Source organism: Chrysemys picta, chromosome 1, assembly GCF_011386835.1.
Source record: "Chrysemys picta bellii isolate R12L10 chromosome 1, ASM1138683v2, whole genome shotgun sequence".
In the NCBI taxonomy this organism is placed as follows: Eukaryota; Metazoa; Chordata; order Testudines; family Emydidae; genus Chrysemys; species Chrysemys picta.
The window spans coordinates 348,710,168-348,735,583 of NC_088791.1; the positions used below are offsets into that span (position 1 = coordinate 348,710,168).

General features: G+C 60.8%; 1 protein-coding gene across 9 annotated transcripts in view; it reads right to left on the reverse strand.

Annotated features, from left to right (window-relative positions):
- Positions 1 to 96: 96 nt before the first annotated feature.
- Positions 97 to 25,416, reverse strand: part of LOC101953418 (sodium-dependent proline transporter-like) — a 45,652-nt gene continuing 20,332 nt past the window's right edge. For all 9 annotated transcript variants that reach the window (XM_065581891.1, XM_065581888.1, XM_065581889.1 and 6 more), the window contains 14 exons: positions 23,248 to 23,476; positions 14,933 to 15,064; positions 13,435 to 13,583; positions 12,649 to 12,698; positions 11,770 to 11,908; positions 9,720 to 9,854; positions 8,988 to 9,091; positions 8,379 to 8,503; positions 5,017 to 5,129; positions 3,838 to 3,972; positions 3,366 to 3,465; positions 2,747 to 2,865; positions 2,141 to 2,314; positions 97 to 1,354 (listed from right to left, as the gene is read on the reverse strand). In XM_065581891.1, coding sequence (XP_065437963.1) covers positions 1,217 to 1,354; positions 2,141 to 2,314; positions 2,747 to 2,865; positions 3,366 to 3,465; positions 3,838 to 3,972; positions 5,017 to 5,129; positions 8,379 to 8,503; positions 8,988 to 9,091; positions 9,720 to 9,854; positions 11,770 to 11,908; positions 12,649 to 12,698; positions 13,435 to 13,583; positions 14,933 to 15,064; positions 23,248 to 23,476 — 1,842 coding nt within the window. In that variant the 3' untranslated portion in view covers positions 97 to 1,216. The remainder of the gene's footprint in view (positions 1,355 to 2,140; positions 2,315 to 2,746; positions 2,866 to 3,365; positions 3,466 to 3,837; positions 3,973 to 5,016; positions 5,130 to 8,378; positions 8,504 to 8,987; positions 9,092 to 9,719; positions 9,855 to 11,769; positions 11,909 to 12,648; positions 12,699 to 13,434; positions 13,584 to 14,932; positions 15,065 to 23,247; positions 23,477 to 25,416) is intronic.

A 25,416-nucleotide genomic window follows, 5' to 3' on the forward strand; every position in this document is an offset into this window, starting at 1 on the left:
TGGCCTATTCCCCCGCAGGCCGGAGCAGCCCCACGCAGGGACCGGGCAGCACTGTGCCCACGGCCGCCAGTGGGGCGCTAAGAAGAGACTGGCCAGTTCTCTATAGGAAACACTGAGCCTTTATTTCAGCAGCAGAGAAATCCCATCAGCCTGCGAGCCAGGGCCCCCCAAACCCAGCCCCTCGGCAGGGCCAGCGCATGGAGAGACCCCCTCCCGCTGCCAGCCCTGCCCGCAGCAGCTGCCGCCCTCCCCCCTTGGGCGGTTCCCGTGGAGCAGGGGAGGGCAAGGTGCTTCCCAGCCGTGCACCATGAACCTGGTGCCACCACCAACCCCCTGGCCACAAGTCCTCGCCCCGGGGCACGCTTGGGCTGTGGCCCTGCCAGCCGCCCCCTGCTGCCCTGCTATGGGGCCTGGGGGCCCAGGCTGAGACCAGGGCAGGAGCCGATTAGCACCATGGCCGGGTTGGCCAACGGAGCAGCTGGCCTGAGTGCTGCCAGCTGCCACCCCGAGCAGGGTCAGTGGTAGGAAGCCCAGCGCTGACTCCTGGCAGTCAGCCACACAGGCTCCATAGCCTGGCACGAGGCGCCGGGGGCAGAACCCCACACATGGGCCGGCCAGGCCCAAGCCCGAGGCGAGGAACCCAGGGCCTAGACCCCGTGGGATTGGCAGGTGCAGAGCCGGAGGTGTCCCCCACCACAAGCCCAGCCCCCGGGAGCCTGGCCAGTCCCCGGCACCGACGATAGCGCTAGGACAGCAGCAGCCCAGCCTCGCTTCAGCGCTGGGGAATCACGCAGCTGGGCCAGGAGCACTCAGCTCTGTCTGCGCCCCGGGCCCCCCGTCTGCCCCCCTCTCTGTCCATGCCCGGGGGGGGGCACCTGGGAGCACGTGCAATCGCTTCTCTGGCGTACAATCCTTTCCCTGTCGTTTTGAGACGGTTCAGAGGCCAGGCCCCTCTTGCGACGCGCCCGGCGGCGGACTGGCCACAGCCCTGAGCAGAGTCCTGCCCCCCGAGTCCACCCCCTGCTGGCACCGCTGTGGCTGGAGAGCAGCAGGTTCCTGCAGGCGAGGGGCCAGCTGCAGCCTCCAGCGGGACCCGGGAGCGCCGGCCGCGGCCTCCGCCTGCTACAACGGAGCCCGGAGCAGCTGCCCGGAGCGGAGAGGGCACCACTGGCAGCGACCTGCCTGCAGCCCCGGTTCTGCTGCCAGCCCCAGCCCCTCAGGCCTCACTGCTCCCCTGGGACGGGCTGCCGAAGTCGCTGTCCACCAGGTTGATGGTGTAGGGGACGTCGATGACCTCGGTGTGGGTGGTCGCCGTGCGCCAGGAGTTCAGGGGGTGGATGGCTTTCCGGAACCGCTGCAAGGAGGGTGGGGGTGAGCCAGGTGCCAGGCCCAGCCCTCGGGGGAAGGAGTGAGGGGGGGTGAGCCAGGCGCCAGGCCCAGCCCTGGGGGGAGGGATGGGGGTGGGGGGATGAGCCAGGCGCCAGGCCCAGCCCTCAGGGGAGGGGGGAGGAGGGGTGAGCCAGGCGCCAGGCCCTGCCCTCAGGGGAAGGAGTGAGGGGGGGGTGAGCCAGGCGCCAGGCCCTGCCCTCGGACGAGGGGGGTGAGCCAGGCGCCAGGCCCTGCGCTCAGGGGAAGGAGTGAGGGGGGGTGAGCCAGGCGCTAGGCCCAGCCCTCGGGCGAGGAGATGAACCAGGCATCAGGCCCTGCCCTCGGGGGAAGGAGTGAGGGGGGGTGAGCCAGGCGCCAGGCCCTGCCCTCGGGGGGGAGGGGAGGGATGAGCCAGGCACCAGGCCCTGCCCTCGGGGGAGCGAGGCCCCAGGACTCGCGGGGCGGGGGGCTGAGGCACATGACTGCCGAAGCACGGCTGCAGCATTTGCCCGACGGCCGCAGGGTTGGGCCCCGGGGCTGCGGTTGGGAGCCTGAGCCCTGCCCAGAAAGGACGAACCAGGGCCCAGCAGGGGCTCCAGCCCAGGTGGTGAGAGATGGCAGGTATCCAGATCCCCGCATGCCCCACTCTGCACCCCCCCCCAGCCGGGAGCTCCCAGCTCCTTCCAGCCACGCCCTCCCCACCCCTGGGGGGAGCCGGATTGCACGGGGTCCCGGGGAGGAGGCAGAGCGGGCAGCTCGGCTCCACACTCACGTCCGTCAGCGTCCCCGACTCCCTGCAGATGGCCACGAGCGCCCAGAGCGGGATCTGGATGCAGGTCACGGTGCCCATGCACACGCCCAGGGCCTTGCCCCAGCGCGGGTAGGCGTAGGCGCCGTAGTGCAGGGTCGTGTTGTACATCTCCAGGAAGATGTAGAAGAGGATGAACTGGAAGGGCAGATCCGAGCAGCACGGTCAGACACCCGCAGCCCTTCCCCCGCCATCCGGACCCACCTCTTGCAGCAAGGGGCCTGCCCGCCCCCACCCCCACAAGTGCCCAGATACCATGGGGATGGGGGTCACGAGGGCTGCCAGAACTTGGTCTATTCTACCTGTGCAGGCTGCAGCCACTAGGGGGCAGTGGTGCAGCACCGTCGAGTCTGGCCTTGCCCCGGGGATGCCGAGGGGGTTACAGGCCGGGACACCTGGGGCCTGCACGGCCCCCATCTGGCTGCCGGGTCAGGAAGGCCCCCGAGCAGCTCAGCTCTTCAGCACTAAAGTTGTCCTGGGCCTGGCGACACAGGCCAGCTTGGCTCCTTTGCTCACACCGCTGCCCCTTGCGTGTGGTGTGGGAGCTCCGCGGGCAGGGCCGGTACCTACCAGCAGCAGGCACGGCGTGATGAATACCCAGCATGCCTTGAAGTACAGCACCAGCTTGCTGCACCAGGGCGGGCACCGGCAGATCATGTCAACGATGTCCCGGCAGAACTGGTTCACTCCTGAGATGGGGACAAATGGAGGTTTAAAGAGGAGAACCCCCGGGGCCATGGGCACCCCCTGCACCAGTGCTGGGGCGTCCCCGCCACTCAGCCGGACCCGGCACTGGGCGAGCTCCCCAGGGGCACACCAGGGCAGGGCTTGGATGGCAGATCTCCCAGCACCCCCGGGGGCTGCAGAGAGGGCGCTTGGTAGCTCAGAAGGAAGTGCTCTTTCCGGGTCAGCGGTTCCAGAGGGTGCTGCTGGTTTCTGGAGGAAGCACTGGGGCCCTGAGCCTTGGCCGGAAACGTACTGCTCTCCAGGGTGGAGATCAGCCAGGGCTCCCTCTGCGTCCTGTACCAAGCACGCGGCTGATGCTTGAACAAGGTGGAGTGGTGTTGCTATGTGCTGTGAAGCAGTTACCACGTCGTGCCCCAGAGGCGGCTGCATTTCCGCGGTGGGTGAGGAGGGAGGTTAGTCCAACGCTCTGGGATGCACCGAGCCCCGGGCTGGGGACACTCACCGTAGAAGAAGGCAATGCCAATGCACATGAAGAGGGTGATGATGATGAGACCGAAGCTGGTGCTGTAGGCGTCGATGAGGGTGAACCAGTAAATGCCGCCCTGCAAGCGACAGTGCAGCGGGCACGTGAACACCCGGCCGGGCACAGGTGGGGAAACGCGCCCAGCGCCTGCCATGCCGGAGGGGCAGCCTCTGCCCCCATGGACCCGCCGTGGGGCGCTTTGCTTGCCCAGCATGTGCCCAGCTGAGCCACAGGCCCGGCCGCCCATCTCCAGCCCGAGTGCGGCACAGCAGGGTGAGCACCCCCCGGTGCCCCCATCCAGAGGGGAAGGCCCCGCCCCCCGTGCCAAGCAGGCAGTCGTGGGCTCCTGCCCCGAGGCCGATGGCATCTGTGGGCTGGAGACAATTCGGCCCCGACAGCCGGCTCCCCGTGGGGCTGCACACGACGGGCCGGGGGCTGAGCTCTGCCCTACCTCGGTGATGAGCAGTAGGCCGAGCAGGTAGAAGGTGAAGCACAGCGCACCCAGGAAGAGGGTTTTCCATCTCCACTCGCGCAGGGCCGGGAACTCGTCCAGCACGGCCGTGGTGATGCCCTCCATGTTCCCGAACTGGGGGAGAGACGGGGGCATCAGGGCATCCCAGGCACCTGCCCATGGGGCTCTGCTGATCTCGGGACGTGTGCTCAGTGCCCCGGCACCCTGCTGAGCGTGTCCCAGGCCCCGGTGCGGAGGGAGTGTCTCCAGGCCCCAGGATGCAGGGGAGCACCCCACACATCATGTGGGGCTAAGTCCAGAGGAAGCTGGCAAGGGTCACTCCTGACTGCCTGTCCTACTCAGGGTGGCAAGGATCCCCCCCACCCTCTCCAAAGACCAGCCCACGCCCCTGCCCCACCGCATTCTCCTGCCCCACCCCTCCAAGGAGAACCCCACACCCCATCCCACCACATGCTCCTGCCCCACCCCTCCAAGGAGAACCCCCCCCCCCGTCCCACCGCATGCTCCTGCCCCACCCCTCCAAGGAGAACCCCCCCACCCCTGCCCCACCGCATGCTCCTGCCCCACCCCTCCAAGGAGAACCCCACACCCCATCCCACCGCATGCTCCTGCCCCACCCCTCCAAGGAGAACTCCCCACCCCTGCCCCACCACATGCTCCTGCCCCATCCCACCGCATGCTCCTGCCCCACCCCTCCAAGGAGAACCCCACAGCCCGTCCCACCACATGCTCCTGCCCCACCCCTCCAAGGAGAACCCCACAGCCCGTCCCACCACATGCTCCTGCCCCACCCCTCCAAGGAGCACCCCCTGCCCCCTCTATAAAGGGCATGACCATGTGTCCTGGGGGAGGGTGCTGACACCGTCCCCCATGAACCCAGCTCTGCCACAGAACCCAGCTCTGGACCCCCTGGCCCAGCAGGATTTACAGACGCTGGGGTGAGGGGTGGACGCTGCTGGACCATGTGTCCAAGAGGCAGGTGGAGCCGATGGGCGGGCGAAGAAGCTTCTCTCCATCGCTAGGGGCCAGCACGTCCCAGATCCACGGCCAGGAGGGCGACACCTCTGCGCTGCAGGGAGGCGGGGGCCAGAGAGGCCAGCAGCCCCCAGCGGTGAAGGGAAGGGGCGTGCGAGCGATGACCTGCCAGGTTATACCCACCAGGGTATCCACTCCCAGCGTGAACATCATCAGGAAGAACAGGACCGACCAGAAGGCAGAGCCAGGCAGCAGAGCAAGGGCTTCTGGGTAGGCTACGAAGGCAAGCCCAGGACCTGCGGGGGAGGAGGAGGAGAAATGGAGAACACGGCCTCCCGCAGCAGCATAGCCCAGCAACGTTCACTCCTGGCCAGGGTGTTTCTACCCCGGTCTAAGGATAAGGCCTTTGTCTGCAGCCACATCGTAAGGCCAAAAGCCTAAGGCCTTCGTCTTCTATCACCAGATAAAGAAACATAAGACGGCTAAAGAAAACTCAGTTTGACAGCATCTGTCTGGCAAGAAATCACTTATCAATAGTTGTGGTTGTGAAATCCCTGTTTCTGTTCTGTTTTATCATTACGGTCCCCACTTCCCCATAGTTTATCTGTATGGTCTGTCTGGTTCTTTAATTGTTTTGTCTGTTACATAATTAATTTACACCTAGCAAAATTAATGAAGGGGGTGAGGTAGGACTGGTTAGAGAATTTTGTTACACGATGTTAGGATTGGTCAGTAACATTTTACTACAATGATTGGTTAAGGTACAGCTAAAAAGGACTCAAGTTTCACTATATAAACTGGGGTCCAAAAGGAAGTTCTTTGGGAACCAACTCCAGGGCACAGCCCCAAAGATCGGAGCTGCCAGACCTCACAGTGCAGAAACTGGAGTCCCCGAGATGGTCATCAAGAAAAGTTCCGTGTCTGATTGGGAGTGGTGGGCACTGTGGGTAGCGTGTGAAGTCCGGTTTTGGTGACTGGTAATAGATAGAGGTTATGTAGCGTATTACTGTGTGAGGCTCTTTCACTGGGAAAAGGTCCTGCACACCTGCAGAAGTAGTATACACCCGGAGCCCTACGGATTGGGAAAGGGGGCGGGTACTTACATCGACCGGGTTAGTTACACCCGGAGCCCTACGGATTGGGAAAGGGGGCGGGTACTTACATTGACCGGGTTAGTTACACCCGGAGCCCTACGGATTGGGAAAGGGGGCGGGTACTTACATTGACCGGGGTAGTTACACCCGGAGCCCTACGGATTGGGAAAGGGGGCGGGTACTTACATTGACCGGGGTAGTTACACCCGGAGCCCTACGGATTGGGAAAGGGGGCGGTACTTACATCGACCGGGTTAGTTACACCCGGAGCCCTACGGATTGGGAAAGGGGGCGGTACTTACATCGACCGGGTTAGTTACACCCGGAGCCCTACGGATTGGGAAAGGGGGCGGTACTTACATCGACCGGGTTAGTTACACCCGGAGCCCTACGGATTGGGGAAGGGGGCGGTACTTACATCGACCGGGTTAGTTACACCCGGAGCCCTACGGATTGGGGAAGGGGACGGGTACTTACATCGACCGGGTTAGTTACACCCGGAGCCCTACGGATTGGGAAAGGGGGCGGGTACTTACATCGACCGGGTTAGTTACACCCGGAGCCCTACGGATTGGGGAAGGGGGCGGGTACTTACATCGACCGGGTTAGTTACACCCGGAGCCCTACGGATTGGGGAAGGGGGCGGGTACTTACATCGACCGGGTTAGTTACACCCGGAGCCCTACGGATTGGGGAAGGGGGCGGGTACTTACATCGACCGGGTTAGTTACACCCGGAGCCCTACGGATTGGGGAAGGGGGCGGGTACTTACATCGACCGGGGTAGTTACACCCGGAGCCCTACGGATTGGGGAAGGGGGCGGGTACTTACATCGACCGGGGTAGTTACACCCGGAGCCCTACGGATTGGGGAAGGGGGCGGGTACTTACATTGACCGGGTTAGTTACACCCGGAGCCCTACGGATTGGGGAAGGGGGCGGGTACTTACATTGACCGGGGTAGTTACGCCCAGAGCCCTACGGATTGGGGAAGGGGGCGGGTACTTACATTGACCGGGGTAGTTACGCCCAGAGCCCTACGGATTGGGGAAGGGGGCGGGTACTTACATTGACCGGGGTAGTTACACCCGGAGCCCTACGGATTGGGGAAGGGGACGGGTACTTACATCGACCGGGTTAGTTACACCCGGAGCCCTACGGATTGGGAAAGGGGGCGGGTACTTACATCGACCGGGTTAGTTACACCCGGAGCCCTACGGATTGGGGAAGGGGGCGGGTACTTACATCGACCGGGTTAGTTACACCCGGAGCCCTACGGATTGGGGAAGGGGGCGGGTACTTACATCGACCGGGTTAGTTACACCCGGAGCCCTACGGATTGGGGAAGGGGGCGGGTACTTACATCGACCGGGTTAGTTACACCCGGAGCCCTACGGATTGGGGAAGGGGGCGGGTACTTACATCGACCGGGGTAGTTACACCCGGAGCCCTACGGATTGGGGAAGGGGGCGGGTACTTACATCGACCGGGGTAGTTACACCCGGAGCCCTACGGATTGGGGAAGGGGGCGGGTACTTACATTGACCGGGGTAGTTACACCCGGAGCCCTACGGATTGGGGAAGGGGGCGGGTACTTACATTGACCGGGTTAGTTACACCCGGAGCCCTACGGATTGGGGAAGGGGGCGGGTACTTACATTGACCGGGGTAGTTACGCCCAGAGCCCTACGGATTGGGGAAGGGGGCGGGTACTTACATTGACCGGGGTAGTTACGCCCAGAGCCCTACGGATTGGGGAAGGGGGCGGGTACTTACATTGACCGGGGTAGTTACACCCGGAGCCCTACGGATTGGGAAAGGGGGCGGGTACTTACATTGACCGGGTTAGTTACACCCGGAGCCCTACGGATTGGGTACGGGTAGGTGCTTTTCGCCTGAAGCCCAACGGACTGGGAAAAGGTGGGGTGCCCCAATGGGTGCAGGTCACACCAGATCAAGGGCGGCGCCAGCCAGATGGGCAGGACAGTGCCAGCGGTGGTCCCTGAAGGGATGCCCTGTGCCAGGACACATTCGAAAAGGGTTGGGGTCAGGGGGGCGCATTAGACACTCCAGCAGTGCCCTGCCGGGATGCCCTGAGGGTGGGCTGCACCCCTCGCAGGGATAGACCTGAATCGTCCCCAGAGCCACCCCCCACCCCATCTCCCAAGCGTTAAAGGCCAAGTTTTAAACCCAGCTGCCCAAAGCTAAACTCCTAAATCCAGGGCAAGGCGCCCAGCAAGGAGCCGCCCGATCCTCAAGGGTCCGGAGCGAGGGCACCTCCTGCTGGAGGCCCAGCTGGCCTGATCTGGAGAGGAATTGCCAGAAAACCCCCCCAGCCCCCCAACATCACTGGGGCAGGCACGGAATTTGGCTGGGGCGGGGCAGGATGGGAGGCAGGGGCTGAGCAGGATGGTTTCACCCAGGCAGGACAAACAGCCAGCCCCGCCCGTACCTGAATCGGCCACCTCCCCCACCGGCACTTTCTTCCTCCACGCCATGTGGCCCAGGATGGAGAAGATGGCAAATCCAGCGAAGAAGCTGGTGCAGCAGTTCCCGATGGCAATAACCAGGGTGTCCCTGTGGGCAGCAGAGCGGGTGTGGGGGCGGGGGAGGAGGGTAGGTTGTACGAGGAGTTGGTAGGAGCCTGGGCTGCCCCGCCCCGCCCAGGATCTCTGTCACAGAGACCGTCAAGCCTTTGGGATGAGACGTTCACACCAGCAAGCAGCTCCCCATGGAGCTGAGGTGGTGGCAGAGCTGCCAAGGAGCTGGGATCCCGGCTCCCCGCCCCAGTGGTGGTAGCCAACTGGAGTTCCCAGGCTCCCCCGTAGCTCAGCTGGCAGGACCTGGCATTCAGGAGCAGGTCACAAGTTCTAGTTCCGGGACAAGCGTAGAGACCCAGGTGGCTCTGGAGTCATCATGGCAGCAAAGACACCCGCCCCCTTCCCCCTTCCCCCTGGCAGCTGGGCAGCCTCCCCTGCAGCATGTGTGCGGGGTCACTCGGGACCGTGCTGCCTCGGCCCCACCCGGCCTGGCCCAGAGCACTCCCTGGCCCGCCATTCACCTGATCACGTTGTTGTCAAACTTGTTATAGGAGGCCATGGAGAGCAGCCCCCCGAAGCCAATGCCCAGCGAGTAGAAGATCTGTGAGGCAGCGTCGTTCCACACCTAGGGGGAGAGAAGCTGGTTGGGAGCCGGCTCTTTCTCCACCCTGAACACGCTCCTTACGGGCCGCCGCGCCCGCCGAGCGCAAAGCCGGGCCATTGCATCCCGCTGCCGCCACTGCACCCGCCGAGCGCAAAGCCGGGCCATTGCATCCCGCCGCCGCCGCACCCGCACCCGCCGAGTGCAAAGCCAGGCCGCCGCATCCCGCTGCCGCCGCGCCCGTCGAGCACAAAGCCGGGCCATTGCATCCCGCTGCCGCCGCGCCCGCCAAGCGCAAAGCCGGGCCATTGCATCCCGCTGCCGCCGCACCCGCCGAGCACAAAGCCAGGCCATTGCATCCCGCCGCCACCACTGCGCCCGCCGAGCGCAAAGCCAGGCCGCCACGTCCTGCCGCCGCCGCCGAGTGCAAAGCCAGGCTGCCGCATCCCGCCGCCGCCACCACCGCGCCCGCCGACGCTTGAGGCCCGGCTTGACAAAGCCCTGGCTGGGATAATTTAGTTGGGATTGGTCCTGCTTTGAGCGGGGGGTTGGATTAGATGACCTCCTGAGGTCCCTTCCAACCCTGATATTCTATGATTCTATGGCAAGCGGGGGGAGTCTAAGGTGCCCATGGAAGGTGGGGGGGGGGTACCTGAGCACTCTGTAGCCTGCTCCAGTCCGAGGACAGGTAGAAGCGGATGCCCTCGATGGATCCATCCAGCGTGGCTCCTCGGATGATGAGCACGATGAGGACCAGGTATGGGAACGTCGCTGTGAAATACACCACCTGCACAGGCACACCACCAGCTGTAACCCCCCCTCCATCCCTGCACAGCCACACCCCCGTCTGTAACCCCCGCAGTCATCCCTGCACGGCCACACCCCCAGCTCTACCAACCCCCTCCATCCCTGCACAGCCACACCCCTGTCTGTAACCCCTGCAGTCATCCCTGCACGGCCACAACCACAGCTCTAACAACCCACTCCATCCCTGCACAGCCACACCCCCATCTGTAACCCCTGCAGTCATCCCTGCACGGCCACAACCACAGCTCTAACAACTCCCTCCATCCCTGCACAGCCACACCCCTGTCTGTAACCCCTGCAGTCATCCCTGCACGGCCACAACCACAGCTCTAACAACCCCCTCCATCCCTGCACGGCCACACCCCCAGCTCTAACAACCCCCTCCATCCCTGCACGGTCACACCCCCAGCTCTAACAACCCCCTCCATCCCTGCACGGTCACACCCCCAGCTCTAACAACCCCCTCCATCCCTGCACGGCCACACCCCCAGCTCTACCAACCCCCTCCATCCCTGCACGGCCACACCCCTTTCTGTAACCCCCGCAGTCATCCCTGCACGGCCACACCCCCAGCTCTACCAACCCCCTCCATCCCTGCACAGCCACACCCCCATCTGTAACCCCCGCAGTCATCCCTGCACAGCCACACCCCCAGCTCTACCAACCCCCTCCATCCCTGCACGGCCACACCCCCAGCTCTACCAACCCCCTCCATCCCTGCACAGCCACACCCCCAGCTCTACCAACCCCCTCCATCCCTGCACGGCCACACCCCCAGCTCTACCAACCCCCTCCATCCCTGCACGGCCACACCCCCAGCTCTACCAACCCCCTCCATCCCTGCACGGCCACACCCCCAGCTCTACCAACCCCCTCCATCCCTGCACGGCCACACCCCCAGCTCTACCAACCCCCTCCATCCCTGCACAGCCACACCCCCATCTGTAACCCCCGCAATCATCCCTGCACAGCCACACCCCCAGCTCTACCAACCCCCTCCATCCCTGCACGGCCACACCCCTAGCTCTACCAACCCCCTCCATCCCTGCACAGCCACACCCCCGTCTGTAACCCCCGCAGTCATCCCTGCACAGCCACACCCCCAGCTCTACCAACCCCCTCCATCCCTGCACGGCCACACCCCCAGCTCTACCAACCCCCTCCATCCCTGCACGGCCACACCCCCAGCTCTACCAACCCCCTCCATCCCTGCACGGCCACACCCCCAGCTCTACCAACCCCCTCCATCCCTGCACGGCCACACCCCCAGCTCTACCAACCCCCTCCGTCCCTGCACGGCCACACCCCCAGCTCTACCAACCCCCTCCGTCCCTGCACGGCCACACCCCCAGCTCTACCAACCCCCTCCGTCCCTGCACGGCCACACCCCCAGCTCTACCAACCCCCTCCGTCCCTGCACGGCCACACCCCCAGCTCTACCAACCCCCTCCATCCCTGGCACGCGGCACCCACCAGCCCCCCACGGTGCTGACAGCACCACTGGCTGCTTAGACCCCCCCATGAGAATTCATGAGACATGGCCCCAGCTCAACACCGATTGGACCACGCGAAGGCAGTGCTATCTAATGGTCAGCGACTCCGCGCCGAGTGACCCCAATACCTCACGCCCTGCCTCAGTTTCCCCATGTAAAGTGGGGATCAGACCCACCTACTTCAGGGAGCAGGGGCCGGGGACTGTGATACTCAGGCATCAGCGTTGGTAAGAACGTGCCCATTGACCAAGCATCTGGGGGCATTTACCTCTTTAAAGGACACACATACAGAAAACTCTGGGCCTAGCCCAGCTAGGGGTCCCCCTTCTTTCGGCTGCCGCGGGAACACGCTCCAACAGGCCCACGCTAGCAAACCCCGGCCACGCCCTGCCCTCCGCTCACCTTGCCCGAGCTGCGGATCCCCTTTAACATGCACAGGAAGATGACGATCCAGGCGACCAACAAGCATATGGCGAGCGGCCACCTCACCGGGCCCGGGTCGTGGAGGCCAGAGCTGTGCGTCACCCCCAGCACCTGCTCGCTGCATGGCACAAGCGCAGGTTAGAGACCCGCGGAGCCAGCCTGCACTGAACACAGGGGGTCGCCCCCCACCCCCTGCGGACCAGAATGGGTGTTAAATCCTGCCACTGTGCTCACTACCAGATCCCTTTGCCCCCTCCTGGCTTCATACCTGTCTCCTACGTTGGCAACAGCTTCCCACCCACCAGCCAGCCCCCTCCTACTCATGACACGGGCCTACATCGGGCATGCTAGGCCCGCTACCCCCAAAGCCAGTTTGCCAGCACTGGGGTCTCTAGCGGCTTGGGGCAGGGACCTGGTCTCCGTGTGAGCTGTCGAGAGTGACACTGACAATGCGGAGACATGACAGTATTGCAGGCGATGCTTCCTCCAAACCCAGCCTGGAGAGGAGCTTACAGCTTCAGCCCCAGTGCCAGGGTAGGGGGTATTCTCTCGTGCATTGTGCGCCCTGTGACAGTGAGTTCCACAGCTCCACGCAGGGGGATTCCCTTCATGCAACTGTTTTTCCCGCCACGGAGTCCTGGCCCCTTATCCCAGCACCCCGCTGACTGCAGTGCCCCCAGTGCCGAGAACAGAGCTGGTAGAGGCAGTCCCCGAGCGAGCGGAGGTGGGTGAGGCTCCCACGGGAGCACAGGGGCTCCGTGGGTGAGAGGGAGAGCGCCAGGCAGGTTGGGACCTGCAGCGAGCAGGGAAGGGCGGTGAATCAGTCTCAAACGCAAACACCGTAACGCAGCCACTCACTTCCAGAAGGCCTCGCTGGCGCTGAACCGACTGGAGTTTCCTGATGCGTTCTGCAAGACACAGAGCGGGCTGGTCACCGGCTCCACCACCCTACACCAGCCGCCCCCAGGCAGACGCTTCCTCCCTGTTCCTTGTCCCACAGCACAGAGAGGCCGGCTCCCCAGAGAGCTCGGCTCCTAGCAGCCCTGGCCTGACTGCTCACTGCTGCCCCCACGGGGCCAAGGCAACACCTGCTGGAGGCTCTCCATGGGCACTGGATCAGGCCCAGTATTTGCTAAAGGACACAGCCAGTGGCCTCTTGGTTTGGCCTCTGCCCTGCATCTCACAGCCTGCTCCTCCTCTTCCCTCACCCGCCCCGGGGACTGGGCATGGGAGGGGCCCACTGGGCTGGAGATCCCCTCTGGCCAGGTGAGGAACAGGGCTGGGTAGCTCCTGTAGGCGGTTCCATCTCCTCTGTAGCCGGGAACCAGCCTGCACCATGGGGTGGGGTCCCTGCAGGATGCTGCTTGGGGGGGGGGGGGGGTCACCTGCACCTCCCCAAACGGCAAGAGGCCCCAGAGGGAACAGCAGCATCCTCGCACTATGGCTGGCTGGCCCCATCTCCTACAGTAGCCGTGCCCCGGGCCCAACAGCCGCACATCCAGAGGCCCTGGCTGGCCCGGAAAGATGCCCCCTCCTAGCCCACCCACAGCAGCACGAGGAGCAGCGCCTGGCCAAGCCGCCTAGTTGAGGGGAATAACCCAGCCCGCCCCGGTGGAGCGGCCGTCCGGGAGGAAGGAGACAGACCTGGCAGAGGGGGGCGTTCTGTGGAGCGTCGCAAGACCAGGGCAGGGGACTCTGGAAGGACATGCCCAGGTAGTAGAAAGTCCAGGCGATGATGACGTTATAATAGAGCGACACCAGCGAGGAGACGAGCAGCATGCCCACGCCGATCCCTGCAGGGAAGGAAGGGAGGAAGGTGCAGTTGACGCCAGCCCTACTTGCTCACCCACCCCCTGGGCCTCGATAGGGATCGAAGCTGGGCCCTTTGGCATTCACAGCCGGCATGTCTGCTGTACGGCAGTGGTGCCTCTGGGCCTCCATCGCTGAGCGGGGCCCCCAGCGCTCCGTGTGGCACAGGAGAGAGACAGCTGCTGCCCCGAAGCGCTCACACGTCACTCATGGATGGATGGAGTGGATGGAGACAGGCGGGGGGTGCACGAGCCAAGAGTGTGAGTGGTGCTGGGCGTCTCTCCCTCACACGCTTGCACTGAATGGCGTGGGGCCGGAGAAAGGACCTGCTGCCCGAAACCTGCTGCCCCAGTGGGTTTCTCTGGTGTATTAAGGTGGACGACTGAGGAGACGATGGAGAGAGAGTTTTGCTCTGCGAGCCTAGAGCCTCCTCATGTGAAGAGTCCCCACCCAGTCCCACTCCCACGGGTCTGGCGGGGGGAAGAGCTGGAGACAGTCGACAGCTTGGCTGAGCACCACAGCTCTGCTTGGGAACCATCTGCTGCGGAGAACGCTGACGGCGCCGGAGACCTCCAGCACTTTACAGCCATTAGAGCAAGAAGGACGCTCTCGCGGCTAATGCACAGGGCAGGAAGTCAGGAGCCCGGGCTCTGTGCCCAGCCTTGCCAGTCATTTGTGGGACTTGACGTTCCCAGGTGCCCAAAGCCTGGTGGATTTCGTGGGGGCTGCCATGCTGGGCACATCTGGGAGGTCAGGCCAGGCCATTGGCCTCTCTGGGCAATGGAGACAACAGACGCTCCTCCCAGGGGGCCGTGAGGGCAGATTCTTTAGTGCTTTGAAATCCTCCAGGGACAGGGGAGGAGAAGCTGGGTTTTGTGTTACAGCCTATGGGGTGGGCTGCTCAGAGCTGGGGGTCTCGGAGAGGGCTGCAGTGAGGAGAGGGCGCCGACCTTGAAAAGCAGTTCAAGGAGGCATTTCCTGGTGCTTGAGACAGTGCGGAGACAGCTGGGGGAGTGGATAGACCTAGCCCGGAGGCTGGGGGGGGCTGTGCTAAGGGATGTGGTCAGATACGGGATGGGGGTGGAGCTCTGCCAGGCCTGGACGGGGCGGACTGGCTGTTTGAACTGGACTCGGTGAAGGAGGGATCTAGAGCGGGAGGTGACGTGGTCAGAGCGAGAGGCAGAGGACCTTGTCCACTGTGGTTTGTGGGTGACGGAGAAGAAGACTGTGTCCAGGGGCCAGAAGTGGCTGGGGAGGGAAGACGTACAGGGCTGGCTCTCCCCACGCCCTGTTCATTCAGGGGAGTGGGACGCTGCGCCAGGCACGGACTCACCTTTCAGCAGGGGGCAGCACTTCCAGACGGTGATGGGCCCTGCAGCGCCGTACTGGCCGAGGCTGAGCTCCAGCAGGAACAGGGGCAGGCCGGTGAAGAGCAGCATGACGAAGTAGGGGATCAGGAAGACCCCTGCGGAAGAGGGAGCAGACACGGTTAGCAAGGAACTGGGACGGAAGGAGGCAAGAACTCAGATACTCAGCCACAGGGAAGGGGCAGAACAGAGACCCTGCCTCTCAGGAGCCCACAGCTGGTGGGAGAGCCAGCGGCCAGGGCACAACAGGCCTGACTGCCACACCCTGACAGCCAGGTAGTGGCTGGGGAAACCTAGCGCAGAGGCAGCACGTTCAGCTCCAGCCGCTGGTGACCTCAGCACAGGGTGCGTTCCTGCTTTACCCCGCCATGCGGAAGGCACATTTGACGCAGGGAAATCACGTGTCTGGGTTGAGACACTGAGGCGTGGGGCAGAACGGGCTCCCATCCCACTGAACTCCAGCCCGCCAGCCTCGCCCTGCTCCTTCCGGCACTGACAGCCAGGAGCTCTTTCCCCGCCATTGGAAAAGGATCTGTAAGGGGATGAATGACAGCCTGTCAGAGCAGCACAGTAACCCCACCCAACCAGGGGCTCTGCTTCTTACCCAGCTCCCACCCATCGCACCTCCTTGCCTATTCTAACTGCCGCAGGCACCGTTCCTGCATGGCAGGTCATGAGCGGATTTTACTGACGGGTAAACTGAGGCACAGAGAGGGGACAGGACTGGCGTGTTCCCGACTCCCAGCCCTGCTGCTCTAGCTATTGACCAGTGCTGGGGGACATTCACCCCACAAGGCACAGGTGCTGCTAACGGCCCCCATAAACCAAACTCTGGGGGTGGGGGTGGGATTCTAGTGTCGCACGGGCCATGTGTAGAGCCACTGCGCAGGGGTGAGCTGCAGCCAGTCAATGGCATGTCTTGGACACGGACACGGGCAGAGAGTGAAACTGAAAGCAGCCCCACGCCGTTCTGCACGGAACAGCAGAGCCAGGTGCTACTTTGTCCCCAAAGGGGGTCGCTTGCACTGAACACGTCGCCCAGGGGAGGGAAATCCACCTTTGTCAGGGCCCATCCTTCCACTGAACATGGGGCGTTTTCCACTGACGAAGGAAACTGTCTGACGGGAAGGGGGTGGAGGGAGATATTTTTTCCATTTCAGTCAAACACTCACACTGAGCATTTTCCAGCGTCACCGCGAAACCTCTGCAGAGCTCAGTGTTACAGGGCGATTCCAGACTGAATAGCAACCCCCTAAATATGGCCTCCTCCACACAGCTACCTCTCCAGGCCCCAGCAGCCAGACCCTCTCAGACACAGGAGAGCAAGCAGGACTCTCTCTTGCTTCATTGCGAGTGGAAGCTTCACCTCAGTTTCAGCGACAGAACCTTTATCGCCCATAAGAGGGCAGCAAAACACACAACACGCGGCGGGTGTTTAGAACCCAGCCCTGGAAGCCAGAAACTCTTGTGACTTGTTAAGTCAAATCAATTGTATCTGGAATCCAAAGAGTTGACACAACTATAGCTCCTATGATGTTATCGTTAAAGTCTGCCCTTGGGCGACAAGCGCACAGACACTGACGGGCATCAGCTAAATCCCTCCAGGAACAGAAACCACAAACTTAGACTCCCCCAAAAGACCCAGGCCCCTAACAGTAGTTCCACTAATTCAGATGTTGGACACACACGTATGGCTCTGTACACACAGGTCTGGCATACTCCATCCTGGAGAAGGCAGCAGCTCCCATGAACACACACAGCTTTCCTGTGCTTGTCCACTCAATTCCCACCCATGATGGTCCATTCCAGCCAGCCACATAAAAGGCAATGCCATCCCATCACGTGTGCTGTCATTCATTGCCCTGACACACTTTGGAGACCCTAGGGTGACCAGATGTCCCTATTTTATAGGGACAGTCCCGATATTTGGGGCATTTTATTTCTATAGACGCCTATTACCCCCCCAACCCCATCCCAATTTTTCACACTTGCTGTCTGGTCACCCTAGGAGACCCATGTAGGAAAAGGGTCCAGTCACTTTTATGATTTCCTAACACAAGCCCGTCACCAGCACAAGCTCCCCAGTTCAATACAGTCCTCCAGAGCTCGAATGCAGAGAGCTCCTTTACCAAACCAGCGCCAGTACTAATGCTCCAAGCCAGTCATCTTCTGGAAGGGGCTACAGCACGGTGCCTTCAGAGAGCCTGGAGAGACATCTTGTGGTGAACACAGACTTGTCAGCATAGAGGCTAAAATACAGATGCAGTCAAGGTATTTCCCCTTGTGTTGCATGCACAAACTGGCTGGTTAGGGTTGTGTATAAACGCCAGGGAGCTGGCAGTGAAAAGTCTGTTTTTTACTCCTGAGGGGATTCTGCGCCAAAAAAATTAAAATTCTGCGCACAATATTTTAAAATTCTGCAAATTTTGTCTGTCAGTAAATAAATGTGGAGGCTCCAGCATGGCAGGGGGAGCACCAGCCACTGGCTGCACTGAGGTGGGAGATCATCCTGAAGCCCCCACCTTCCCCGGTACAGGGACTCGGTCATGAGGCTGCACCTGACCCTGACACAGCACAAGGGCTGGGCCTGCCCCAGAAACTCCCCAGGGCCCTGCTCCTCTGCGCCAGGTGCACCAGGTGTGGGTGGGCAGGTTCAGCCCAGCAGGATCCCAGTATGGAGGGGCTCAGTGTGGGGGGATCCAGGTGTGAGGTGAGAGATTTCTGTGTGGAGCAATCTGGGTGCGGGCAGCTCAGTGGGAAATCTGAATGCACAGGGGCTCATTGAGGGGTTCCGGGTGTGGGGTCAATGGGACACTGCAGGAGATCCCAGTGAAGGTGGTTGGGGATTGGGGGGGGGGTCTGGGTGTGGTTCGGGTGCTGAGGGAGTGGGACTTGATGGGGTGGGGGTCCAGGTGCAGCTGGTTGGGGCTCAGTGGGGTGGGGATCCGGGGGTGGGGGGCTCATCAGAGGGGACCAGGTGTAGGGGGGTAGAGCCTGTCAGGGTGAGGGTTCGATGGGCCTGCTTAGTAGAGGAGCCCCAGCTGCTGCTGAGGGAACAACGCATGCCGAGCTCCCAATTCCCCTATCCCCTTTTCTTCTCCATCCCCCCCCCATGCCCTATTCCACCCCCTTCCCACATTTCCCCTGCCCCACCGCTGGCAGTTGCTGCCCAGAAAACAGGAAGGCTCCCAGCACACAGAAGGGGAGAGGACTGGCACTAGGACCCAGGAGGCGGCATTCAGCTGCAGATTAGTCAGCGGAGCCCAGACACAGCCTCCTTCATCTGGGCAGAAGGGGGGGGGGGGGGGCAATGGCATGTAACCCTGTGTGCGCCCCCAGGCCTCGCCTCTGTTTGGAGGGGGGGCAATCCCCTCCCCCAAACTGCACCCATGCTCGCCCCTTTTCCCCCCACCCACATGGCTTCCCTGCCATTTTCTGCAGGGAAACACAGGAAATCTGTGTGGGTGGGGTGGGAGGGGCCTTTTCTGTGGGCATGCGGTGATGCAGAATCCCCCAGGAGCAGTTTTGATCTCCTCCCGATAGAGCCCCCCCACCATGACTTTGCAAGACGTTAGACACTGGTCGGATTGGAGTGGCCCTGCTTGACACAGGTGCTTTGTGCTACCGCCTGTCACAGAACCATAGAGACGGACCGTGAGAGGTCGCCTAGTGCAGCAGTTCGCAAACTATGGGTCGGGGCCCCGTCTTAATGGGGTTTCCAGGGCCAGCATTAGACTTGCTGGGACCTGGAGCTGAAGCCCAAGCTTCATCCCCCTCCCGGGGCTGCAGGGTTCGGGCTCCGGCCCCCTCTCCCCCGCACCCAGGGCCATGCAGTAATTTTGTTGTCAGAAGGGGGTCCTGGGTAATGACGTTCGAGACCCGCTGGCCTAGTGCAGCCCCTGCGCTGAAGCAGGGCCAAGCATACCCAGACTTGCCGCAGGAGGCCAGGCTACATGGCCCCAATGGTCCCTTCGGTCTAGGACCAGGGCAGTCACGCTGCCACCAGAGGTGTGGTTAAAAGTCTACCCAGAACACCTCTCCCGGGACAGCATCAGCAGCACGGATGCTCACGTGCTTCCGATCTGCACAGCGGTGGATAAAGCCACAGTGTCTTCATCTTGCCCTGCAAGAGAGCGCCATGGGCGGGCTCAGAGCTGTGCGCCTCTCCATTCTCATTGCTAACTCCCTTTCTGAGCTCTCTTGCGCTCCTCTCTCCGGCTCTGCGACTCTCTCTGGGCCTCCTCTGGAAATCTCCTTCCTCGCCCCTCCTCCCCCACCTTCAGCTTCCTCCCTGTCACCCCATTGGGACTCTGTGCCTGCCCTCAGGGCCCACCATGCCCCTGTAAGGGACTGTTGCCCCCGTACTAACATTCAGTGGGGGGGGGTTGGTTGCTAGCTCCCAACACTAAAAGGGGAAGGGTCGATGGGAAATCAGGAGCGTGAGACTGACAGTGCCCAGGAACAATGGGGAGAAGCCAATGCTCCAGGTCAGCTTGATTGACAGGGCAAGCAGGCTAATCAGGGAGTCAGGAGGCCAGGGGTGTGTGAACTGGAATTGCCTGGGTCAGACAGAGAGGGGCCGAGCTAAGTTGCTGGGAGCAGAGCTGCAGCCCCAGAGCCAGAGCACAGCCCAGAGAGAGCAGAGCTGCCCTGGGAGCAGAGCTGCAGCCACCAGAGCCAGAGGGGCCAGAGAACAGCCCAGGGGGCTGGAGGCAGAGCAGCAGCAGCAGCCGTGCTGAGGTTGAGTGGAGCCGGAGCTGGGGCTGGAGCCGTCCGGAGCCGGGTGTGGGGAGCAGCTTGGGAGTGGAGGGGGACCCTGGGCAGTGGGCCTAGCGCAGGGAGACACCTCAGCCCAGAGGCCTTGCAGGCCAGACTGGGAGGGGGATCATAACCCCGACCGGGCGGGGGCGACGTTGGGAAGAAGGGTCCTGCCACCTAGAGCCTGAGAGCGTGTGGTCACCGCCAGAGCAAGTGTCCAACCCGCAGCGTCTCTGCAGCACAGCCAGGGCCTGAGACGGAGCCTGGGACCTACAAGGAACAGACTGTGACCTGCCCTGACGTTCCAGAGACACTGGTTGTGATGTTCCCAGCCACAGAGCGGGCTGATGTGTTTTCCTTCAATCTTTCCCGTTTTCCTTTATTCTTTTTTAAAATTAATTTTTAATTAAACAACTTGAATTTGCTTTAAATTGTATGAAATGATCAGTGGGTCAGGGAGGTGCCCAGTGTAGAGAGAGCACCCCAGAGTGGGGACACCCTAGCCCCTGTCCTGGGTGACCACAGCAGGGTTGGGGGTTGAGCCCCCCCAGGAATCCTGGGCCCAGCCTTGTCGAGGTTTACGAGGACACTGCCAGACAGGAGAGTGGAAGGGGAGTCCTCGAGGGCAGGGAGGCCTCTGGGTAAAGGAAGTGGGAGCGAGGACTCAGATCCTTTCGCTAGCCCACTTCACCGGGGTAGTGCAGAAGCCAGGAAAGTTCCCCACAATAGCAGGACCATTCCCCCACTTACACCTCCATGGCAGGGGAATGGGGCCACTGGAACTGGCTAAGGCACATGAGGGTTAACGCCCTGCTCCTGCAGGGAGGGACAGGGAGCAGGCACCTCCAGCATCCAAGCACCCCTCTCCTCCGCCAGACACCATGCTTCGTTTAGAAAGAACACCACCTGCTCAATCTGCAACACTGCTCTCCCAGAAGTACCCTGAGGCTCCTTTGGAGATCTCCCCAGCCAAGCAGTGCCCAGGACTGACCCTGCCTAGCTTTGAAGGCTGCAGGAGATCACAGTCCACAGTTGCATGCAGAGAATCTGAACAGAAGGCCTGGATGCCCTGTTGCTGTAACCGTCCTGGTCCCAGGTTAGAGACAAGGTGGGGGAGGGAATCTCTCTGATTGGACCAACTTCGGTTGGTGAGAGAGACCAGCTTGCAAGAGCCACAGAGAAGAGCTTTGTGTAAGCTCAGAAGCTGGTCTCTCTCACCAACCGAAGTTGGTCCAATCAGAGAGATTCCCTCACCCACTTTGGTCTCTCTCTTTGCAGTGGGTCTGTCCATTCCGAACGACATACTCCCTAGATCATTTCAGTAGGCAAGCGCTCAATCGGGAGCTGCTTGGCTAGCCGAAACCTGCAGCTCTCCGGTGCACAAGGAAAGCTAGATCAGACCTGATCCAGTTAGGAGACCCGATTCCAAGCTCCTCCCATACCAACCAGCCAGCACTAGTTTCCCCTCTCTACTGTGTGCATTGCAGAGGGGATTAGCTGTGCTCGGCAGGGAATCTTGCACCATGAGGTAATCCCCAGAACCTCCCTTCATTAGCAGTCACTAGGGGCTCCCTGAGGGCATGGCTAATTACTCAGGCAGGCTGGACTGCTCCTTTAAAGCTGGAGAAGAGGTCAGGCAAGAACCCCAACAAAGGGGCCTTAACACACTTTGAACTTGTGTCAGGCCATGAAGGCTGCCTCCAAGAGCAAATATGCGCTGGAAAACCCAGCTTGGTCAGTCCATGCCACAGCAGCAGCAAGAACAAATTAACTGCGTCCCCCCCTCCCCCCAAAGCAAAAACCCCACTGCTTGGAAATAGCTGAACGATTCCAGCTCCACTGGGCTGCCCTGGGGTAACATCTCTGGGGCACGTGTCTCGCAGGACCTCAGACGTGTTGCTCTTGCACTGATCTGCTCATTCAAGAGCCAAAGTTGAGCTCAGAGGCCCAGCAGCCTTGACTAGCGTGTGCTAACCTTTCGTTCCAAAGCCGCCAGGCAAGACTCTCCAGATTTGGGGTTCTATTTAGGGCTGAGAACAGATTGCCCCAGTTCATAAAGTGAGTTACCAAGTCCCCAAAACGTCGCTTTCTGAAAATGTATGGATCATCTGCCAGCAGATAAGCCAGACCCCTTCCTTTACAGCCTGCCCAGGACCAATAAAATATAATAAGGGCTTTTGATACTGACCTCTTCATAAACAAACTAGAGAAAGGTTTCAGAGTAACAGCCGTGTTAGTCTGTATCCGCAAAAAGAAGAACAGGAGTACTTGTGGCACCTTAGAGACTAACAAATTTATTAGAGCATAAGCTTTCGTGGACTACAGCCCACTTCTTCGGATGCATCCGAAGAAGTGGGCTGTAGTCCACGAAAGCTTATGCTCTAATAAATTTGTTAGTCTCTAAGGTGCCACAAGTAAACTAGAGAAATACAACCTAGATGGAGCTACTACAAGGTGGGTGCATAACTGGTTGGAAAACCATTCCCAGAGAGTAGTTATCAGTGGTTCACAGTCAAGCTGGAAGAGCATATCGAGTGGGGTCCCACAGGGATCAGTTCTGGGTCTGGTTCTGGTCAATATTTCATCAATGATTTAGATAATGGCATAGAGGGGACACTTACAGTTTGTGGACAATACCAAGCAGGGAGGTGTTGCAAGTGCTTTGGTGGATAGGATTAAAATTCAAAATGATCTGGACAAACTGGAGAAATGGTCTGACGTAAACAGGATAAAGTTCAATAAGGACGAATGCAAAGAACTCCACTTAGGAAGAACCCATCAGTTGCACACATACAAAACGGGAAATGACTGCATAGGAAGGAGTACTGTGGAAGGGGATCTGAGGGTCACAGTGAATCACAAACTAAATACGAGTCAACAGTGTAACGCCGTTGCAAAAAAAGCAAACCTCATTCTGGGATGTATTAGCAGGAGCGTGGTAAGCAAGACACGAGAAGTAATTCTTCCGCTCTACTCCACGCTGATTAGGCCACAGCTACAGTATTGTGTCCAGTTCTAGGCGCCACATTTCAGGAAAGATGTGGACAAAATGGAGGAAGGCCAGAGAAGAGCAACAAAAATGATTAAAGGTCTAGAAAACATGACCTATGGGGGAAGATTGAAAAAAATCAGTTTGTTTAGTCTGGAGAAGAGAAGACAGAGGGGAGACACGATAACCGCTCAGCACCTCTGAGGAGCAGCGGTGGGAACAGAACCCAGGTGTCCTGACTCAGTCAGATCCCTACCCGCTAGGCCATGCCACCACCCACAAGTGGCCCTGCTATTAGACAAACATGGCTCCATGCAAACAGCACCATCTGTTCGGATTTCGTCTGGGACTCGGCAGATATTCTGTCTCTGCTCATCACCAGCTTCCCACCACCTGATGGATCCAGGCAAGAGGAGTGTGATCACGTGACCCGAAGGCAGATGCCTCCCACTGAAGGGATCAGTTACCTATTCTCATCTGCTTCAGTCCAGCATTATCAGACAGACAGCAGCAAAGAGGCCTGCAGGGACTCACCTCCTCCATTGCGGTAGCAGAGATAGGGGAAGCGCCAGACGTTGCCCAGCCCCACGCAATACCCGATGCAGGAGAGCAGGAACTCGTACTTCCCACCCCACGTCTCCCTGGGCTGGCAGGGGGCAGCATCTGGGGTCACGGGCTGGATCTGGAAGGCAGGTTGGGGCTGGCTCACGGACTGCGGGTGTTCAGACTCCAGGGTTACACCGTTCAGCTGGACCGGACTCCCCTGCAGTGGGAGGAGAAGGGGGAAGAGTCAGAGATCAGACAAATCCCGTTCAGCCGCAGTGCCAGCATGCTCCCATGCCCCCGGGAGGGAGGGTGAGTCTGTCAGCCCACAAGCAAGTTCTGAGCAACCTTTTCCCAGGCACCTCTCCTGGAAGACCCATGCCAGCAGCCCAACTCACAGAGGAATGGAGGAGGCTGTCCCATAGATCTAGGCCACTCAGCCAGCCCCCATGGCTTGGGACAGAGCCCTGTGGAGGGATCTGGAGGGAATAAGCCCCTGCGCTGGCCCTTGGGGAGATGGGCCACATGGGATGACGGAGGGCTCTCCTATTTCTAATGGCTCTGATCCACCCATTTCCCTCAGCCCAACCCTGCATCTCGGCCTGTGTCACCATCAGCTTGGTCAATGTGGCCACAACTCAGCCCTCAACCTTTCCTCCCAAGGCCTCTCCACAGCCCCTGTTCTCCGTCACCGCATGCTGAGTGAACCACCATCCTCTCCAGCAACCAGGCCCGCCCCCAGTCAGCAGAGACTCCTCGCTCCGCCCCCACACACTCAGGCTGTCCACATCTCACTGCCGCCTCCCCCCCAGCATTTCTCAGCTCCGTCCTTTTCCTTCTGTCTCTTGCCCAGGCCTCACATCGTGCCTTCCCCACCATCCCTAACACGGCGAGGGCCATCTTCCCTGCCAGTCACACTGGCACCATGTCTCCTCACTCCCCTTCTTCTTGGCCATCGAGTCCAAGCGTCTCAGCCTTGGCCCTTCACAGCTCAGCCACTCGCTCCCCATCACCTCCTCCACCCAGCTGGTGGGACCATCCGCGTGTCTGCTCCTCACAAATTCTCTACCACACCCCCGCCCACAGCGCAGCCTCCCTGAACTGCTCCATCAGCCCACCAGCCTCTCCTCTCTGCTTCCCATCCCCGAGCCAGATAGGCCGCTGCCAGGACGCATGCAAGCGATCGGCCCCTGTTTGATGGCTGGACTGTGGTTAATACCTATGCAGCAAGGTATCTGAGCGCTGCCCTCTCGCCCCATTTCATCAGCCAGGTGTCTCCTGTCTAGGGCAGGAACTGTATCCACCTGTTTGCGCAGCACCCGGCACAAGGCCCAGATCCTGATCAAGGCCTCTTATAAATCCCCCTCTTCTCCAGCTGGCATAACTCCAGTGCAGCTCCAAGCCTGCTTCGTCTAGGTACGAGGAAACAAGCGTGTGGGGGTGGGGAGGTCGGGGTGGGGGGGATCACTTTCCCTTTCACCCAGGGACTGTCTGATCATCAGCACTTGCCATCCCCCTGCACAGAGGCTGCCAGGACTAGCACCCTGGCAGAGCAGCACTGCCTGGACACCATCTGCCCTGGACAGACAGATCAGCAGCTCTCATCACTGGCAGCTGCCTCCCCGCTTCATCAGCGCCTCTCTTCACACATCACCTGTCAGAGCAATGCCTGGAACTGCCAGCTGGGCTGGACAAGGCTTGGTCTCTTAGCAGCACTCACCAGGGAAAACACAGACAACAATTCAACAGGGAAACTCAACTGCAAGCCGCAGGGCCATCAGAAAACACACCCAGCAAGCCGGGAAGGGGTGGCTTGGGATTCCACGTAGAGCAGTGGTTCTCAACCAGGGGTACGCGTACCCCTGGGGGGTACACAGGGGTCTTCCAGGGGGTACATCAACTCATCTAGATATTTACCTAGTGTTACAACAGGCTGCATAAAAAGCACTAGCAAAATCAGCACAAACTACAACGTCATACAGACAAAATGAGAAAGTCAGCAAGATTTCAGTACTCGTGCGCAGGGACATTTTTGTATTCTTAGGTCTGATTTCGTAAACAAGTCGTTTGTAAGTGAGGTGAAGCTTGGGGTACACAAGACAAATCAGGCTCCTGTAAGAGGCACGGTAGTCTGGGAAGGCCGAGAGCCACTGATGCGCC